This window comes from Brienomyrus brachyistius, chromosome 23 (genome assembly GCF_023856365.1).
Source record: "Brienomyrus brachyistius isolate T26 chromosome 23, BBRACH_0.4, whole genome shotgun sequence".
In the NCBI taxonomy this organism is placed as follows: domain Eukaryota; kingdom Metazoa; phylum Chordata; class Actinopteri; order Osteoglossiformes; family Mormyridae; genus Brienomyrus; species Brienomyrus brachyistius.
This window is the reverse complement of record NC_064555.1, coordinates 16,371,972-16,391,985: the sequence shown is the minus strand read 5'-3', so window position 1 is coordinate 16,391,985 and position 20,014 is coordinate 16,371,972. Positions and strand designations below refer to the sequence as shown.

Genomic DNA, 20,014 nt, shown 5'->3' with positions numbered 1-20,014 from the left:
GCGACAGGCAATTACACGTCAACATGTGTTAAATTGCTAATTAACTGGCTGTGCTGGCCACCAAAAAGCCAATCACGTATAAGTACAGAGCTGTTAGACTCAGCCTGCTACAGAACAATAGCTGTGGGCCAGATATGCTGGAGAAAATCCCCTCATTCTACACCCTTCATTTAATTTGGGATTCAGTTCTATATTTCCATGTTCTGTAGCTTGTTCTGACACTAAGAGACCAAAGTGTCCGTTCCCTGTAAGCAAACATTTAGCTGGCCCTATTGGACACAGCAGAGCAACGGGAACAGACACTTGAAGAACTCTTTATCTAATCACAAAGAGGCTTGAGACTTAGGCCAGACAGGACCCCTACAGTAGGCGTCCTATTGATTTGCCTGTCAGCTATAGTAGTGGCCTACTCCTCCACATCCTTTTGTTATGCGTTCAGAGTATCCTCTTCCAATCCTTCAAGCTCTTTCTTGAGCGTGACACCTTGGACACAGAGTCGTCATTGGACACCCTCCCACCATGACGTACATCTTCTGGGTGTTCTGCTAACCGCTCCGTGCCGTCAAATCTAACATCCAAGCAAGATTTTTTTTTTTCCCACAGAAGGCGACTATTTAAAGATGTGATGGCACTGCATGCGTGTGTCTCAGCGGCCATGAGGGCCCAAGCTGCCATAAACTAGTGTGGTTTCAGAACTCAATCGTGCTTAAATGCTAAAATAACATACACCGCTTACTTGTTAAATGAACCGATTTTCCATTCATTTAGCGTTTAACTGATGATTTCAATTAATGAGAATTCACTAACTGTTCAAATAATGAAATTTGAAAGTGCAGCTAAATTACCAGTTAAACCAGTAATGGTAATTGAAGAGTCCTGAACACAACATGGGAGGAACTCCAGACTGCAGGCTTTACTCTGAGAAATCACACCATTACCCGCTTCTCTGGATGTTTCCTCTCTACAGCTCGTACCTCATTAGGAGCAAATGGCAGAGTCCAACTTCTTTTTTTTCCCCTGAGAGCAGTGACAGAAGTATGCTTAATTATTAAATACATTTTTAAATGTCTCTTTAATTCAAAATATTAATTATTACTGAGAATCAAGTGATGAGTCACCAAAGACTCTTCATAAATTATTTGAGGGCCCTAAGATACAAAGGCAGTACAAAATAAATATGTGTGCAGCATCAGCCGAATTATAAAGGGAAATAAACAGAAACAGACTTTTATATGTATATATACACAAATGAAGGTTTGAGGTCTGAAGCTGTCATGTTGGAAACACCTGCCACAGTCATATACTTCAGGCGGTTCAGAGACACTGATTAGATGCATGTCTTTCGAATGCAGGAGGAAAGTCATAAAACATAAGGAGAACATGCAAACTCCACATACAGGTGGAGTGTGTGTGTGTGAGAGAAAGAGCGATAGAGAGCATGGAGGTGGGATCAGAAACCCCAGCACTGCAGAATTCATTATTCATCAGATCGACCGGTCCCATGAACACCAGGGCATTGACTGAATCTGAGATTTAACTGGTAACATATCTCATAGGTCTTTGTATATGAGGTTACCCATGGTCATCTGAACAAATCACGGGTAACCGCTAATCAAGAAAAAAAAAAAAGTCTCATTCATTCATCTTCTATACCGCTTGCTCTATACCGCTTGCTCTATGCATGGGCTCTGGAGCCTAACCTTGACATTGCTGGTGCAAGGCAGGGAATAACCCAGGACGGGGGACCAGCCCATCATAGAACAAGTCATCATATAATTGTTAAAATAAATCTTAGTTTTTTTTTGTGCTTCTGGGGTGAAGGTTTGATAAGACCTCATGCATCTCTAACTGCGAATGCACATGTAGCTCAAACAAGCATCCTCTTGCCTGTGACTTCTGAAGGGGAAATGGGGAGCCAATTGCAAATCTTCAGTGGGTCAGACACCTCTTCCGATCGATTTCCGCCTGGATCTTTGCATATATTACCGATGCACGGTCCAGAGAGTGTTTCCAAATATGGTTCCGGCACACAGGACTGCTGCCATTGTTAATTGATGGGTAATAACTGCCACGTAATGCAAAAGATCATCACATGAAATCAAATTACAGAAAATGTCAGTCACCTTCACAGCAGAGCGGCGACCAAATAAGGGTTTTCCAGCAAAGGAAAGTTATAACTGACACAAGACAGGAATACAGCCCCCTGATGATTTATTATACGGGCGTAATGATTTCTGAAAAGGCTGCCGGCAAGGCAATAGCTAAACTCAATAACCAAGCCAATGCACTGAAACATCCAGACCAAGACAGAGGAAACCCACACTGCATTACCCACCAGCGTCCGGATCTAATGATTATGTCGGGCTATAATCTTTTCATCTGTTTCTCCTGTTGCCTTTACAGATCGGTAGAAAATCCTCTCCGAAAAAATGAAGAGGACCTTACGGGAAGTGGAGGCTGACCTCAAGAGGGAGAAATGCAGACAGAACTAATGAAGGGACCTTTAAAGGAATGACAAACGAAGACGGAGGGATCGTGAACAAAACATTGAGGATTAGAGAAAGGATGGGAGCGGGGGATGGTACTAACCGGGGCAAACCGCAATATTGCAGAGTTTGGACTGGTGGTCTGAACCATCGCAGGCTTTGCCGCCTTGCTGGGGGGCCACGCAGCTGCGGTTCCGGGTCCGAGAGCCCCTCCCACACGTGGCTGAACACAGGCTCCATGGAGACCACTCCTCCCACAGCCCATGCACTGAAAGAATACCACAGAACCACAGGATGGGAGGGAAGCCAGGTGGGGGTGGGACTCGGTCGCATTCCACCCTGTGCTGTCCGGCATATTGATATGAGCCCCTTCACGGACCCGGACTTTTGTGTCCCTTGATGCCTTTGGTGAGACGTGGGTGGCATGGCTTTGTGTCAGACAGAACTGGCGAGAGAGAATGGGAGAAGAGTTCATGGTGAATGGAGAATGCATGGCTACAGCAGGAGTGGAACCAAAACGGACCATCAGCACCTCCGTTAATCGAAATTCGGAATATCATGATTGACACACCTCTTGTTGATGTATCTCCCTCCGCTTATGGTGTCAATCAGCTGAACCATGCGTTTCACAGTGCATTGTGGGTACTAGCGAAAGCACGACAGAGAGATGCTGACCCACAAATGCAGATCTCCATATGCCCATAGTTCTAGCAAGTCTTGTCTAGAGGCTTATTTATGTATCTACAACAAACTTTAAAGGAAGATGTAGCAGTTACTGGCATATTGCATCACACTATTGTTGTGTTTCATCAGAGTGTTGGTGTTGTTAATGTGAGCCAGAACATCCTGAAGTAGCAACAGCTGACAAAATACAGACATAAATAATTGATAACAGAGAACAATATGACCAGTAACCTGCAAAAAAAAGAAGCATAACTTTAGTAGCATGTCAAGATGAAACTGCACTTTTCGTAAAGTGAAGTTAGACTGCAGGTATAATGGTTAGCTTCAGGTCCAGGTCCTGTGTAGCTGGCTATGAGTTCCTTATCATTTACATTAACCATGTTTTGATAATGAGGATTCCTGGAGTAAACACAGAGTGACACTTGTGTATTATGAGAGGATCTTCTCCCACTGCGCTGTGATCATGGGGTACAGTGACACGATCAGGTGGAATGAACTGGCGTCCCGTGATGAAGCAACCGAAAGCTGCCAGACCATCAACTCGCTGCGACAGCAAATGGAACCAACGAGTACCTCGACAAATTCTCCCTAGTACGAGGAATCCCCAAGAGCTCATTTTCCACTGCCTTGGCCTTGTCGCGCCCACAGAGCATGACAGCCGCACGTGGGGGCGGTCGGGATAGACCAAAGAAACCACCGACGTCATCAATCAACCAGCTGTCCCGCCTTCGGTTTGTAACGAGGTTCCCGCCACCTGCCGCGAGGGCTTGGAGCAGAGCCGCGGCTCACCAGGGCAGACCCACTGGCCTCTCGCTCCTACAGCAGGACAGTGGCCAGCATTATGCATGTCGATGAATAATTGATTCCGAGCAGTTGCATAAAGCTCAGGGGAAGGTTGTGGGGCAGTGAGAGAGAGACAGCGAGAGAGAGGGGAATGGAAAGGGAAAGGATGGCGGAGACAACGTGGGAGAGATTTTGACTCTTGAGAAACTGGTTTATGAAAGTCATAAATAAAACTAAAGATAGCCACTTAGCCAATCGACAAAATAGGTAATTATAAAAAAAATCAGGCTTGGGCTTAATTTATTCTTTCTCCTCACTCTCATCCTCATTTCATTCTCAAAATTTACAGCTATCAGGAACCCTTAAAATCTGATTACTATTGTGCCACTCTGTAATGGAGGACAGCAAGAGATGGAAGAAGAGGAGGAGAAAAGAAAGAGAGGCGGAGGCAGAGACAGCCTCCTTGAAGGCGCCGAGCGCTCAGCACTGACAGTCTGCCTCATCCGCGACCCACTGTTTTTAAATATCTTTTTTGTATTTTCTGAGATGGGTTGGAAATGATTATGGGGAAAAACACCCCCCCGCCAGGCCGAGGATCATAGGAAGCCCTGATAAATAGAGCTTACTTTTATTTTTGGGCCACAGCGATCAGAAAACCAATATCCGGCCCTCCTCTTACTCAGTATTTTAAGAACATTTTTACCCACAGGTGTCAAAAATGAAGCTTCCTATTGGGATTCTGATCATGACCAGAAATCTAGAATTTGCTATGAGCAGAGTGACATCCAGTCGATATTTATTAAAGATTTAAGGAGAGGCTTATTTAGAGCTCAGTAAAAAGCAGCAATGGATAAGGAACCGGACATAACCAAAAAAAAGTTTCTGGTCACTGCGTTCTTTGCGGAACGTGATGAATACACAAGTCTACGTGCAATCCTGACCGCCTCATGTCAGAACCAGGAGAGGCTTCGGTCCTGCAGGGTCTGCTTGTTAGCTTAGTTGTCGCACTGTTTATTTCCCAGCGACAGCCCAGAGCAGGCCCGAACTGGATCTGCGCTGCTTACACACACCTTCCCATGTTCTGCGGCTTGTGACAGCTCTGTGGGAGAAGTTAAGAGTTCCACATCTTCCAGCCGTGTCTGGTGCCGGGTGTGAATTACTCTGAGGCTGTGACCTCGAGGGTCTGAGTTCCACAAGAGGGATTATGTAGCTATTAGCGAAGTTATGACTGAGCCTCGATTCCTTTCCTGATATTCTTACCTGTCAGTAAACATACGGACGGATGCGATGTGGAGGGGAATAGATTCGCCCTTCAGAAGGTGGCTGTGCAGAGCAGGGGGGCAGAGGGGACATGTCTCTCATATAGTGGAGGCCTGAATATGATCCTTAGACCCTACCCAATTTAGCAGTGACTGGGGCAGGGACTGGGACAGCGCCACAATGCAACCACTGTCAGCCAATTGGATAGTGAACAGCAAGGCCCATTGGAGGGCAAGCCAATCAGAGCAAGCCATTTCAAGCCCCTTCTTAGCCATAGCTAAACAACATTAAATCTGAGTATCAACAATCCTGTTAGTCGTCATGGAAAATATTACTCATCATTTGAAATAAAAGCCGTCAACAACGACTGGAAGTGGTATTGAGCAACCCAAGTACCTTACTGGTGACCATTGAGCAAAACTAATTGGGTATCCCTTCCACTCTCTACTGCCATCAATGAAGAAGACAGAGACAGTGAAGACAATGCAGCAGAGGAACTCTTCAGAATTGCTCCCCCTTGTGGTAGATTTCTTGGTGGCCACTGAAATTGATGATGCATCAGGCTCAGTCCTACAGGGACATAATGTCAATGACAATGTTGCCCCTAGGGAAGTGAGGGCTGAGATGTGATGTAGCACTATGTTTTGGTTAAATAATAGCCCATAATGTTGCAGAATTCAAAGTAAAATCAAAACAAATCAAATCACTTTTATTGTCACGAGATTGAATGAATACTGTATATATACTGTGTATGTATATATGTATATATCTTACTTGGATAAAAATAAACCCAAAAAAAAATCCATTCTGGAAATGCTGACATTTATCTGTACTTTTCTGTCACTGCAAATGCCACCCTGAAGAAAGTCTAGAATATACGTCATTATTCACGTGGGACCCCGCAACTGTGTCACAAAATGTGGGGGAAGGCAAACGCCGTCGGGCTAATTAGTGACACGCTAATCGCTACGTGAAGAAGGGTCGAGACGAGAGTCCAAGCAGCTGTGCGAAAAGGGCCATGGATAGCGAGCAGTGGCAGCAACATGCAAGCTACACGTCGGCATAAATACCACAAAAATGATTCCAGTCCTCGCACAGCTCAGCGGATGATGCTAATCTAATAAATATAATCCTCTTTCAGGATATTCCGCGATCGTGTCGGAATTTAATTTTAAAACTAGCCTGACCTTTTCGTGGGAAGTCTTTATTAGAAAGCAGATTGAGTCACTTGTAATCATTATTGCCTTTTGCATAGAACCCCACACAAACGGGAATTGGAGGGGTACCACCCAAATGTTGGCACTTTGGCGAAGACAGACAATCTCTACCAGTTAATTTCGGCTGCTGGAGGTGAACCCAGCAGTCAGAGCTCACTAAACCTGGAATGAGAAGATCAAGCCGGTGACCACCTTCAACCCTGCGTGATAAACCATTAACAGGACACTGACTGTGCACTTAGTGGGGACGTCGTAAAGGGGATGCTGGGTGTCATTCATATAAAATTTTAATTGTAATTGTAATTGTATTTCATTAGGAGATGCTTTTATCCAAAGCAAAGTGCAAATGAGAAAGCAAGGTTAGACAGTCCCTGGACCAATGGGAGTTAAGGGCTGTGCTCAGTGGCCAAACGGTCTACAGCAGTAAGCAGCTGTGAATATAATTTTCCAAATGATGCCCAGGCGGTCAATGTGGAGTAACAGTCCAGCCATGTGAAAACACGCCTTGCTGTAATTGTCTAATGCAAATTAGCTGCACTGGCGTGACAAGCGAGCTCGCGAGCTGCAGCGTCCGCGTACCTGCAGGAGGGCTCCTTGTTTAATTTAAGACCGCGCTGTAATGCGTTCTGGCAGCCGCCAATTACAAGTGCCCACCCGCCAGGTGGACCTGGGGTCTATCCCAGGAGGCGTCGGGCCGAGCAGGAGATACTCTGGGTGGGACGCACTGCTGTGTGTTTCTCTATCTTCAGTTTATTCCTACACATGCCCTCCACGGTCAGCATGCCCCATGACTTCTCCACCACATCATTTTCCATGTGGGGGGGGGGGGGGGGCATAAGAGGGGCCATGATACATATTGATAGATATTGATACATATTAGTCAATGATATGTTTTTAGTTGGTGAGTGACCAGAGAGGGTGCAGTCCAGGAGCCAATCAGCTTTTAGGGAAGGTCAGTGCCCCTGTGGCCCCACCTTCGTCCGCCCCCCGTTTCCATGTGAGGTCCATTGACAGTGGAACAAGCTACTCATCTGCATCCAGCCAGCCACTCGTGACCTTCAAGAAATGACTCCAGATCCATCTCCTTGGGAACACCTCAACGATGTCACCCAACCAATGACTTCACAGTTACATCATAACTGCTCATTCTTCATTAGCTGTACCTTGGTTATGAGCCTCTTGGCAACACTGGATGCACTTTCCCCTCATTTTACCCTTGTCTAGTAGGAGCATAATCCTTATGGTATTTTTGATTACGATTAGCTTTTCCGATGTTAGGTTCTTACCATGCTTTGTACAGCCCTTGCTCCAATGCTAACATGCATTTGTTACTGTCTGGAAGATCAGCCTAAATGGGCTTCTTGACAGGTGCATGCTTATGATGTACGATCTGCCTCAACTATATATCTCTTTGGACAAAAGCGTCTATGAAATAAATAAGTGAATCTACATAAATGTACTAGGGAGAAAGACAGAAATTGTGCGTGCTCCCTCGCACACGCTAGTGCAGGCCATTGGAGGTGACCTAGGTTAAGGGGCCATCTGAAGGTTGTAGGCCAAGGACGCGGCGCCGGATTGATTCGCACTTTCACAGGCTGGTGCCGCCTTGTGTGCAGCAGGTGGGTTACAGGTCGCGGGGCGTGACCAAGCGGAACACAGCTGCTGTCCAGCGAAGCCAGGACCCAAATCGAGGGCTCAGACTAATCGCGTAGCCACTAGACCGAAGCCGTCCCAGGCGGCTATAGTAACATAGCTCCGCCTCCCTCCGCAGCACCCCAACAGAACGGGCTGGTGTTCAGATGCGAAAAGAGATTATTAAACTGGTGGACTTCAGTGCAATAAATGCGCCAATGATATTAACCCACTAGGACTGTCTGCTCTGATTTTCCCATCATCAGACAAATCGGCCACCTCCTCGTGCCCCAGGACCTCTGTACACCTGGGAGGAGATTAAAATAATAATAATAATAATAGTAATAATAATAATAATAATAATAATAATGGTGGAAAAAGAAACAAACACACCACTGAAATATCTCATCAATGGAAATGGCCAGAAAATGACTCATCCTATGGAACAGGAAATGAAACTCAAACACAGGCAAACTGAATGACGGATTTGCATAAAAATAAGATCTGCATATCATACTGAGTTACAGTGAAGACATCAGAGGATCTGTCATCTCATTAAAATGTCCATAAATGTCAAACAAAAAAAAGGAAAACAAACAGTGTTTACTGTTGGGTGAATGCGGGATGGCTGCAGATTTGGCTGACTGCAGTACCTGTCGCTGGGCCGAATTGCCACACATTAGGTACTACACAGAAGAGGAGGTCAAACCTTGATAATTACCCACAATGCTCTGCTCACTCTGTCATGACAACAGTCTACCAATCATCTGTCAGGAGCCTTCATGCTAAAATTATTACATCACATAGGGAACGGTCTACCACACAACACCAAATGGACTAGCAGCGTCATAGTCAAAAGAAAAATAAATAAATCGAGATACCTCGTAATACTGTGAGATTTATCAAGCGTTTGCAGATCCACCTGGATCCCACAGACAATCCCTGATACATAATGAGTTTATACGTCGATTGTAAATTAAAACTGTAGGGTCATTCGGAAAGCGGCCGTAATCCTCTTAGCAAACCCTTCTAAAGGTTACCAGCGTGCTTCTGGAAAGAATCGGATTCCCAGCTGACTGTGGTCACAAGTCATCAAACAGTGAACTGAAACAACACAGTGCATTTGCATGCATTATATAATCGCTGAGTCATGCTAAGCCTTCGGCTGTTCCGATGACCTGCTGCTCCCCCGGCTGCTCACCTACGTGCGTTTCACACTCGTGTGCAAACTTGTGTACTTCAGAATGTGTGTGTGATGCCAGTGTGCGTAGTACGTGGCATAATACTGTGCCAGTCATGAGCTCTTTATGTTGGTGTAAAACTATAATTTTATATCTGTCAAAATGTGTTAGCTTAGCCTTGTCAAAACAGAAAAGAACTCTTTTTTCGCTGCATTACTGTTAATTTGCACATATGAGCAAATATACACTTTAAAAGCAGCTTAAATATTTTCTTTGACAGTCGGGCAGCACTGTGTATACCTGTGTATGTGTTTACTGGTATGTATTGCATGACTATAGATGCCAGTGTGTATGCTAGTATATATAATGTGCATGTAATTCACTGAATATACTTATTTGTATGTGTTTTATGGTAAACAGAGTGTGGGTACATATGCCAGTGATGGCCAATATATGTGAACGTCTAGGCACTAATGTGCACATATACCAGTGACAGTATTGCTGTATATAGTATGGTGCATATGTATGATTGTGCATGACATGCATGGGTGTGTATGTGTGTGTCTGTGCTTGTGTGCATGCAATATGAAATGTACAGTACTGTGCAAACGCCTTAGGCATGTTGGTGTAACACTATGCTGTTACGCCTGGCGAAGTGTGGCAGCTCAGCCACTAGTCTCATATATCTATTCGATATCTCGTTCACTTTAACTAATTAAGTTAATTAAGCGAGCTGGTGGCGAAATTTAATAAATACATGGAATGGTTCGGGTGCCACTGAGGAGAAGTTTGGGAACTGAAGTGGTGTTCATCTAGCCATCCAAGTAGATATCAGTAACTTTTTTGAGAACAGAAGACATTTTTACCAGTTTTTATTGTGTTACTTGTAATTTTCATATGTCCTTATGTTACATTATACTTTTTGTTCTAAGAAAATGCGCACTTCCTACCCAGATAAATAGCGTTAAATGTTTCTTTTGCGTGCCTAAGACTTTTGCACAGTACTGTATGTTCGCGTACCTACATCTCTGAATAGGTGCGGTGTGCAGGCATGCGTGCGTGTGTACGGCCGATTCCTGGCGTTTCCGTACCTGCCTGCCGTGGCGGCTCACCTGGGCAGGTGGCGCTGTTGTTGCAAATGCGCGTCTCCCTCAGTGGGCCGCTGCAGAGCGTGCCATACGGTGACGAGACACAGGACCGTGACCGCACCTGCCAGCCCTGACCGCACGTCAGCGAGCAAACACTCCACAGAGACCAGGATTCCGCCGCCGGGTCGCCTGCACCGCCACCAGGGGGCGCCGGGAGACAGAGAGAGGCCAGTCAGGGGGCCCACGGCGCCTTAAGGAAAGGCCTGATGGGGGGGGCGGCGGTGGTGTGGACACAGCACAACATCTATATGGTGGAATCCATCCATCCATCCATCCATCCATCCATGTATCTATACCCATCACAACAGCATAAGGGGTACAGGCTACAGTCCGAACGAGATGCTAGTGCTCTGGAAATCGTAGGTGCTCAGTAGCGAACATGTAGTGCTACAGCCCAAGGATGACCTGAAGTTACACCCTAACTGTAATCATGCCGAATGAAAAAAAGGGAAATAACTGCATAGATAATGCGGCGGGTCTGACAAACTGGTTACATACAAAGTAACAGCATGGCTTATGTACAACATGAGAGTCACAAAGTAACGGTACCAACATTAATAGTTTACTGCAGATTTACTTTGATTCATTTATTCATGCCTTTCTCTGAAAGGCAACTGGCAGGTAAATACATACGATGGTAAATAATTTTATTTCACCGATAATAATGTGTGAACAGAAGGGCTCAGTGATATTGGGCCTGTAACCTGCATCAATATTCAAACAGGATTTTAATATTTAACAAAAAGGTCTTTCTCAGCAAGGTAACTGTCTGGGCCATAAACTGCACCCCTCCCTACAGTTACATTATTTAGTGAATCAGTTCAGGCCCGGCGTTCAGTTCAAGGGCATCCCAATAATGTGGCTTTGTGGATCTCCAAGGCTTCACCTAAACGCTACCTGCTGACTCATACCCTGTATGTCCAAAAGTATGTGGATACCGCTATTAGAGGAATCGCCTAATTAATCCACACCCATTGCTGACACAGGTGATAATTTAGCACACAGTCACGCCTGCGACAAGCATTAGTCGCAGAAGGGCCCTTCATACAGGAGAGGAGACCTTCCACTTGGGACCATCGGGGGACGCTGTCTTTCCATACGCCACATTCCTGTCCTGCTAGAGCAGCCTTTGTCAACTGCAATGACTGTGAAGGTGAGAACGTCAGAGAGCAGGTTCTGCTAAGCAGTGGTCGGTCACATGATCTGATAGAAAGGGACCTGATCACCCAGCACCAGTATGGCAGCAAATCCCACCAGCCATGTTCTAACATCTGATAGAAAGCCGTCCAAGGAGAGCAGAGGCTATTACAGCAACAATAGGCCAGACAACTTCATCTTACCCTTAGTTTCAGAATGAGATGTTGGACTAGCTGGGGCCCACATACTTTTGGACGTGTACTGGGGCTGCATCCATTAGTGCTTTCGAAGAGACCCTGTACTGGCCTTTATGTGGCTACTGTAAGCATTCGACAGCCAGGAATGCATTCTCACATACCCCCTTACCCCCCAGGACTCATAATCGTCAACTCAATTAAAATCAAAGGCCAAATATAATAAATAAGCAAGCGTGGGGGGAGGTAGTGTTTTTGCCCATTTATTTTTGAAGTTGGAGATTTAATCAGACTGTAAGTGGTTCGAGAAGCTTTCAGAGATGGCCTATTCATCCTCAAAAATTGTCCTTGCTGGGCCGTTTAATTACGTGATCATATATACTCACCCACCCCCCCCCCCCCCCCCCAACCCCACACTCCACGAACGTCAAGGTCCACCATCCAGTTTAACCTGAATTGCTTTAGCATAATGGGGCCCCCTTGATGTGTTGCAATGCATAAACTTCCGAATTTAATTCCGGATTCTGGACACATCGTGTGTAAAGCATCAAAGACCTCGGGGCAGCACCGAGGAAAACTAATTTGTGCATTCGGCATAGACATAGTGAATAAATAAATATACTGTCTAAAAAAAAATGTTTAGCTATAGTTGGAGACCCTGGTCAGACAGTTGCAGATCTATGTCTCTCCTGGGGGTGGCGCCTCGATCAGGAGCAGGGGCTCACCTGTCTGGGCCTGGAAGATGCCGGGCTGGTCTGCTGACCTCGGCCTCTGCGTCTTCACCTTCTGGTCTTCATCCTCGCGGTCTGCCAACAAGACAGGAGGCATGATGAGGAGCCCCAGGGCCACAGAGCTGAGGGAGGCCCATGTGTCGAGGGTTCGAATCCGGCAACGCCCAGTGCCGCGTCCGTAAGGGAGCTGAGGGCTGCTTATCATTGAGGCAAGATGGTGAATGAAGCAAACAAATAAAATAAAATAAATAATATAAGAATAAGGTGGATAAGAAATTTGCATAGGATGAAAGCAAGTAAACAATCAACTTACCTAAACACAACAGTATATTATATTGAAACTGTAAAACTAGTTCTTTCACTTTTTTTCTACGCTTTGGCTAATCCTGCCCTCCGAGCCGGACATGGGCCTGGATTTTATTACCCTGCGGATACATCAGATGATTTAATTGTCCCAGTTAGACAAGGCAGTGTAATCAGCTAGAATTTGACAGCACAACGCTGTCACCTGTTGACCAAGCTCTGAATTTATTTAACAAGTGGCAGTAAATCCTGCCCCCCCACACCAAAGCATTCCATCAGACCATGAAACAGGGCAATCAGGCTGTCTTGAGTAAACCAGTTAAAATGCACACAGCCTTCCCCGAGTCTGGGCCCTGGACTGTATTCAGGATACCCCCCCCCCCATGCGCCCATCCCCGCAGATCAAAGATGACTTTAACATCTTCCTTAAATGCCGGGGGCTTCGAATACTCACATCTCGCAAGAACACGATGACATATTCCAATAGCAGAATACACTCCAGACTTAAAGGAGAGCCAAAAATAATAATAAAAAGAACCAGATTATCCTTTAAGGCACTTTCCCAGAACTGTTTTCGTAAGTATCTGAAATTACAAAGCAGAAGAAAGTCCTTCCAACGTTATTGTTTACGGTAATTCCTTCTTGCATAACAATTTACCCTGGAAGGGAAACCTTTTCTCTGCAAAACAACTTATTAAAATAGGATGCTGATAGCACTGGAGGTTAATTAATCATGGTCCGGAGATAGATGTTTGTAGGCAGAGGAAGAAAGTCTCTCCTGAACGCTGCGGACGCAGAAAGCAGAGATATTTGAAGAGGAGGATGTGAGGACGCAATAATGTTTTTCAGTCAATTGAAATGCTGAGTTATTGACTAGTCTCTCTCTCTCTCTCTCTTTCTCTCTCTCCTACTCACACAGCAGATGAGTTAAAGCTACTAGGCTCAATCGAAGGAACCTAATTGGTCTGGCCTGGCACTCTGCTTATTGCTCACAGGGCCGCCGCTGTGCTTGTGCACTGGTATGCGTTGCCTTGGCATTGTGCCAATTTGTGCGTGACTCTGTGTCTATAAACAGCTTTGATGGATGAAGACTTGTTGCACCTGATCTGTACAGCTTACTGGGTCACACAATGACATGGGATGCTTCTCAGGAAGCTGCTTTAGTGTCTGCAGGCTGTGACGTTATCGCTAATGAGCAATGATGATGAGAGAGGATAGGGCTGGTGCTGATCTGATGGGTGGCTGCAGGATTTTCATGGGGGATGGTGTTAGCATCCCTTTGGGTGGGCAGATGAACCATAGCTACATGCCTGGGGGAGACCGGGCTCATAGGCTAATCCTTTATAGCATGACTTATGTTTTGGGGGGCACAGGTGATTATTTGGGTGCCCCCAGTGCCCACTACCCCTCCTCCTCCAGAACACGGATGCTGAGAGAGTGAGAGGCATTTGTTTGACATGAATAATGTTACTAATGTTTTATTTTTCAGGGGGCGGCATGGTGGTGCAGTGGTTAGCACTGTTGCCTCACACCTCTGGGACCCGGGTTCGAGTCTCCGCCTGGGTCACATGTGTGTGGAGTTTGCATGTTCTCCCCATGTCGTCGTGGGGTTTCCTCCGGGTACTCCGGTTTCCCCCCACAGTCCAAAAACGTGCTGAGGCTAATTGGAGTCGCTAAATTGCCCATAGGTGTGCATGTGTGAGTGCCTGGTGTGTGAGTGAGTGGTGTGTGAGTGTGCCCTGCGATGGGCTGGCCCCCCATCCTGGGTTGTTCCCTGCCTCGTGCCCATTGCTTCCGGGATAGGCTCCGGACCCCCCGCGACCCAGTAGGATAAGCGGTTTGGAAAATGGATGGATGGATGTTTTATTTTTCCCACCAGTAGACCACAGCCTCCTATTCAGACCCCCCCCCCAAAAAAAAAAAAAAAAAAGCTTAAAGCTCCAAGATATAAATATATGACATAAAGATGGCATGCACGTTTTATCTGATCTGGACTGAAACTGTTATTGGTGCGTCCCTAGTTAGCAGATCCTGTCGTCCAGAGCAACCAACATACCTCAGTAATGCAGCTGTATGCATCTGGAAACCTGGCAACTGTACCCTTAAGAATGGATCCATACCCAAGGTGCCTTTCTCAAAGATTCATCATCCGTGCCTCTCTTTGAACTTTGGCCTGATTGGGATGCTACACTTAATATTGTTTCCTAGGATTTACAGTCTGTATATGGATGGACAATCGTATAACGAAGTGTCTGTGGAGCTTTCATTAATGTCTCCGGCAGTATTTACACACAAACTGCTGTCATCCATCTAGCAAAGATGCTGTTTGTTTGACAGCAGTGATTATTTATGCCGTCAGTCCGTGGCAAAGACACGGGGTGGTAAGATAACAGATGACACCTAGATCCCGAAAACGTGTAATTTAAATAAAAGACTGGGAGAATGCTGAGTCACAGACCTCCCAAAATGTAGGGGAGAGGGAACAGAGCGCGCGAACATGGACACACACACACACACACACACACACACACACACAATGGTAGCCCCCTCTAATGGGGCCCCCTCTACACTAAATGGTAAACAAACACATACCTTATTTGGAAGATGCTCACCTTCGGACTCTGTTAACTAACATCCGCATTACAATAAGGCGGTCAAATTACTGATGAAGATAAAGCAAACTTTACAAACACAGACAGCGGTGGGGGGTGGGGGTGGGGGCCACACCCAATCAAACTCTGCTCGCATTAACAGATCTGATTGGACAGACTTATGTGGGCCTATTGGTATTACGGTTCTCACTAATTTGTGCTGTCAGAGAAAAGACAATAAGGGGCCACGACTACCGCCCCCTCCCCCCTCCCCCCAAAAGGAGATGAAATAAGTGCAACCCTATATTTCACAGGAAGGTCAGCGGTGGGTTCCGCAGGCCTGGAGGCTGATTGTCCTCTAGAGACTCTTTACACAGCGAGCATACAGGAGAGTCCTGTGTGCATAGCGCACACACAGACACACAGACACACACACACACACACACACACACACACACACAGACACAGAGACACACACACAAAAGCGGGAGAGTATAGGTGAGCCCTGTGTTTCAAACTACCCGAGCACACACACACACACACACACACACACACACACACACACACACGCAAGCACAACACAGAAGTTCAATATTTCTCACAGAAATTCCGTTGTTTCCTCAAAGCTGCTCTGTCCTGCAGATTAATTAAATTCTCAGAGGTTCTGAGGGGCCAAGACTGAAAGGGCCGCCGCCCACAAAGGGAGAAACATAACGGATACCCGTCACGGCCCTCGGCCGCCGTTGATGGCAGCGCTCATCTCCATTCCCCCGCCTGCCCCCCGCACACCTCAAATGAACTTGTGGGTTTTAACTTTAATTACGGTGACAGGTTAACCATGCATAATTTGCTTACATTTCCAGCACTCAGCACAGGAAAGGTGTACATTTTACAGCACGCTCTGGGGTTTTTATGCTACTGAATGGTGAGTTATTGACTCTTTTCTTTCTCTCTCTCTCTCTCTCTCTCTCTCTGTCTCTCTCTTTCTTGCTTTCTACTCCCCCCCCCTCACATTTACCATTGCTGGAAATGAATTAGGGCTGTCAGACCAAGTGCCTTTCATTGGTCCGGCTCTGCATTACTGGTCGTATTCAGTGGGACTCGACCAAGGCTGCGCCTGAACATCACCGTGAACCACTGACACTGTCAGCCTCTCAGGCTGATACACTTCCTGTTCTTTCACCCCAGGCTAGGATAAGTCAAGCATCTGCATGCTGCCACGTATTCATGCAGTACCAGTCAAGAGTTTGGAAATACCAAGCCACCTACAAAGAAGAGCAATACAGGCATCACATGATCTAAACTCAGCTGAAATAGTCTGGGAGGAGTTTGACTAGACAGTGCAGGAAAAGCGGCCAATGAGAGCTCAGCATATATACTGTATGTGGGACCTTCTTCAGGACAGCTGGAAAAGCATCTCAGGAGGCCACCTCATGAAACGGGCATAGAGGAGACAGTAGGGGCAGCCAGCCCCTGGAGCAATTGGGGTTAAGAGCCTTTGTCAGGGGCCAAATGGTGGCATCACTTTGCCGACCACGGGATCTGAACCAGCAACCTCCTGAGTCCCAATCCACAGAGCTGCACCCCCAACAAATCCCTCTTTTGGTTTAACACTTTTTAGGTCAGTACATAATTGAATATGTGTTATTTTATACTTTTGATATCTTTCTGATTATTCTAAGATGTAGAGAATAGTGCAGATAAAACTTTCTGTGGGTGGGTCTGTGCAGACTGTTGACTGGTATGGTGTATCTTATTTGGAATGTCATATTAATGCATGATGTTACCCACAAACTTAACTGCCTAACTATATTTACTCATACTTCCATATATTTACGAGACGGTTTTTTTTGTTACTTTCGGTCACACGCCGACCTCGGGACCCCAGCATCTGTTTTTGCAGCAGGTCTCTGACTTGGTACTTTAATGACTAAACCACACTGCACCCCCTGTATATTCCCAGTCTGCAGTTTGTTTAATGGTACCCAGGACGGGTTAATACCCGTTTCATATTGACTTCAGCGGGGCTGGCAGATAGTGAGTCCCTCCCCCCCGGTGCCACGGGGATCTGTTGTTAGGCTCCACAGATGTATATTTGCACACCTCAGAGAAATATTGCAGCCAAAGATGAAAGATTAGGACAGGCCCGTGACCCAGAACTAGCGATGCGAGATATGTGCAGGTATATACAGAGCTCCGAGAGCAACTGGACATTTTTTCCGTTGTTTGTGACAGGAAATGTCAAACTGTGTGTGCTGGGAGGAAGACCAGGGCCCATGTGGCTCTCCGGGGACCAGCTGGGAGAAGGTGTCCCCACAAAACAGAGGCTGGTAAAAATGGACTGTAAGAAGAGCAGCAGCCAAGAAGGGATACGGAGCCGTTTGACACGGGAACGAGAGAAGTCGGAAGGATGTTATCGGCGACGGGACGGAAGCGGGGTTAACAGGAAGTGCAGGGAGAAGGGGAACAAAATAAGTGTCATTTTGGAGAAAAAATAGCATGAGTCTCAGGTTGTGTAAGTACAGTGATGGGGACAAACATCAGGACCAAGCAGGAATAAACCAGATATTTTTCTTTTGCTACAATGAAAGGGAGGTGTGCAGCTCAGCAGGTTAGCCTGGTGTTCCTATGAAACAGATGGTCACCAGTTCAAATCCCAGGGCCCCTGAACAAGGTCCTCACCCAAGCCAGTTGCTCCAAGGACCGTCTAACCCTGCTTTCTCAATAAATGGATAAAATAGTCCTTCATTTAGACTTCTATTAGCCCTTATAAAAAAACTACAAAAACCTCATGAAGTATTATTATCTGGTGCTGAGTTTAATTGGAACTCGATTAGGAATTGCTAGGTTATTAACATCTAATGTCAAGTACCCAGGAAAGCAGACTATCAGCAAGTATATATGAGTTTGAAGGAGACAGTGATCTTGTGTGTTTGTGTGTGTGTGGATTATGTATATATTACATTGTGGGGACCAAATGTCCCCCACAATGTGATAAAAACCTGTTTTTTGACGTTGTGGGAATCATTTTTCAGGTCAAATATCTGTGAATGCAATCAAAAACGTAAAAATCTTAAAAGTCTCACCTTTTCTCTGGTTAAGGTCATGGTTAAGGTCATGGCTGGGTAGGGGATAGGGTTAGGGTTAGGGCTGGGTAGGGGTTGACGTCATTATATTGGGATTATTGAGATTACAGTTTTCCTCATAGAAATTAATGTCCCCACAAATATATAATTACAAACCTGTGTGCGTGTGTGTGGACAGTGTTTGTGTTTTAACAGAATACATCATGCAGTTATCGCCAGTCATCCTAAATGACCAGACATCCTTGGAGAATAGCCAGAGGCCATGAAGGGAGAGCTCTCATCCCAAATTCTATTAAAAAAGAAGAAAATGAAACAATGGAGGTCAGGACTGAGAAGCTGACATTATGTGTGAGGACACTGTTGGACACACAGGCTGTGAAATCGGTGAGGAAACACTGTGTGGTAAAGACCCTCTGCTCGGATGAGGGGCTGTAATGTCACTCGAAAAAGAAGCGAATTACTGTGGGGGAAGGGAGGGGGCAGACAAAATTGTTTTCATTTTGAAAAAGAGAGAGGGACTGAAAGGGAAGATATGGTGAGTCGCCAGATTGGGACGGATTCCCCTTTTGTCAAAGCCGTTTCTGGATTTAGCTCAGCAAAGAGGTGGCGGATAAATCTGCGGGTCTCCGGATTACCCTGGCGGTTCTGGGAAGGATGAGGATTCCGGGCCTCTCCCAGGAGTGCATGCCGGGGACACGGAGCAGAGGAACGGGCAGACACATGGATACCCCGCTACTTACCGGGACTTAAAATGGACGACGCGGCTCTATGGCATTGCCGTGGTGACAGGGAAACACGGCAGGGGAAGCCCCTCCCCAGTGATAATTCATGCAGCGGGTCCAACCAATGAGATGTTTGGAATTGATGATTGACAAGGAGGAGGTACTCTGGGGCCAGGCAGCTTTCTCTAACTCTCTCTCTCTCTCACACACACACACACACACACACACACACACACACACACACACACACACACACACACACATGTCGGGTATACCTTTCGTTATGGGGCCCGCTCATTCACTTCTATGGGAAAAATGCTAACGCTATGACAACCTTAACCCCCACCCTGCCCTAACCATAACCATAAGTAACCAAGCAAAATGCAAGAGTTTGTGCATTTTTAGTTTTTTCATAGCAGTCACCGATTTTTATAAAATACAGTTTTCCCTTATGGGGACCAGGAAACCCCAGAAACAGACATTTATCACGTTATGGGGACATTGTGTCCCCATAAGGATAGGTATACCCGCTCACACACACACACACACACACACACACACACACAGGGCAAATGTACTATCCTACAAAGCAAGTCATCCCTGTAATTCTACAATTGTAATTATGGAAAAATGTTTTAGTTATGACAATTAAATACAGACACCATTATTACTGCGGCAATCCATGTGCCGTCTGGTGACGCCTTGAGTGTGCCCTAAATCACACCATTTTTGTACAAAAAATAAGGAAATTTCACTCAGTGTTGCATTGTCATTGATGCCTCTCTGCCCCTTTCAACCTCCAAATCCAGACATTCTGTGACCATGTACTGGATACAGCAGTGAAAGACGGATGAATGAC

General features: G+C 46.0%; 1 protein-coding gene across 1 annotated transcript in view; it reads right to left on the bottom strand.

Moving 5' to 3' along the window:
* adgrb2 (adhesion G protein-coupled receptor B2) overlaps positions 1-20,014 on the bottom strand; it is a 208,597-nt gene that overhangs the window by 103,288 nt on the left and 85,295 nt on the right. Inside the window, 3 exon segments of the mRNA XM_048993698.1 lie at positions 2,590-2,754; positions 10,335-10,520; positions 12,448-12,528. Of these exon segments, the coding sequence (XP_048849655.1) occupies positions 2,590-2,754; positions 10,335-10,520; positions 12,448-12,528 (432 nt within the window).